General features: G+C 46.3%; 1 protein-coding gene across 1 annotated transcript in view; it reads left to right on the top strand.

Annotated features, from left to right (window-relative positions):
• The window catches only part of LOC117180435, a 1368-nt gene extending 565 nt beyond the window's left edge, over positions 1-803 (top strand). Inside the window, exons 2-3 of the mRNA XM_033372934.1 lie at positions 13-419; positions 660-803. Of these exons, the coding sequence (XP_033228825.1) occupies positions 13-419; positions 660-803 (551 nt within the window). The remainder of the gene's footprint in view (positions 1-12; positions 420-659) is intronic.
• The last annotated feature ends 773 nt before the right edge of the window (positions 804-1576 follow it).

Below are 1576 nucleotides of genomic sequence, written 5' to 3'. Positions count from 1 at the left end.
TCAACGCAAAAGCTTTAGAGTGGGGTATGGCGTATATGGACCCTAGAGGAAAAAAAGTGATGGAAATGGCTGCAAGAAGAGGACTTGTCGTTCTAAATACGGGACAGACCACCTTTAGACGCCCTGGGCAGAGAGAAACCATCCCTGACATATCTCTGGTGACAGAAAATCTTGTCAGAAGGGCCCAAGCTTGGAGAGTCATGGATGACTACACCGGAAGCGACCATTTGTATATTAACTTCCGTATACAAATGTCTCTAGAAAAAGAAAGGCATAAGGCGACCAAACAAGAGCACAAATGGAATGCTGCCAAAATGGATAAGGAAAAGTTGACGTCAACGCTTATCAGGGGGCAAGATGCAGTTGCTGAGATGGCTCAAGAAGACACCGGAAGGGTTGTTGAGATTACGATGCAGCTGGTACGTCAAGCCTGTAACGCGTCTATGCCAAAAAAATGATCACGCGACAATCGACGCCCGGCCTATTGGTGGTCGGAGGAGATTGCAGACCATCGTAAGGAATGTTTTTTCCTAAGGCGTAGAGCGCAACGCGTTAAAAAGAAGCGACCAGCCGAAGCAGCTTTAAGAAACGCAGCTTTCAAGCAAGCCAAGAAAGAATTGGGTAAATCGATTAAAAAAAGCTAGATTCTTGGTTGGCAGAAAATTAGGGATGAAGTGGATAAAGACCCCTGGGGCTTGGGATACAAGATTGTAACTCGCAAACTTGGAAGACTTACCTCAGTAGGACTGCGTGATGCCGGAAAAATGGAAAATATTGTAGGTACGCTTTTCCCCACACACTAACTGCGGGAAGAAGAAGATGCGTACGCAATATCGCACCAAATTCCGCTCTTCACCGAGATGGAGCTTGTAAGAGCAGCAAGATCACTTCAAAACAAGAAGGCACCAGGCCCGGATGGCATCCCAGTGGAGGCTATTAAAGCAATTGTACATGTAAGTCCCGGGATAATGCTTAACATGTACAACAGCTGCCTCAAGAATGGTACTTTTCTAAAACAGTGGAAGCGGCAGAAGCTCGTACTCATAGAGAAGGGAAAAGGCGACCCAAACTGTCCGTCATCTTTGAGACAACTGTGTCTGCTAGACACGGCAGGAAAGCTACTGGAGAGACTTTTGAAACCTCGATTACAGTCGGCTATACAGGAGGCCGGGGATTTATCCAGCAGCCAGTATGGCTTCCGGAAAGGAATGTCCACGGTAGATGCAGTGTCACATGTTGTAAACATTGCTCTGGAGGAACGACAAGCAGGTCGCTACTCTCAAAAAATCGTGGTACTTGTCCTACTTGACGTCAAAAATGCCTTTAATTCGGCTAAATGGAGCGACATGCTACATGCATTGAAGCACAATTTTAACGTACCGGAGTACCTTATACGGATGGTGAGCAATTACCTGAAGGATCGAGTGCTACTTTACGAAACAAGTGAAGGATCCCGCCAGAAGACCATTACGGCGGGCGCTGCCCAAGGATCTATCCTAGGTCCAGACACAAAGAAGAAAGAAGTCCAAGTCATCATCATCATCATCATCATCATCATCATCATCATCATCATCAT

This window comes from Belonocnema kinseyi, chromosome 1 (genome assembly GCF_010883055.1).
Source record: "Belonocnema kinseyi isolate 2016_QV_RU_SX_M_011 chromosome 1, B_treatae_v1, whole genome shotgun sequence".
Classification (NCBI taxonomy): Eukaryota; Metazoa; Arthropoda; class Insecta; order Hymenoptera; family Cynipidae; genus Belonocnema; species Belonocnema kinseyi.
This window is presented reverse-complemented; position numbering and strand designations above follow the sequence as displayed.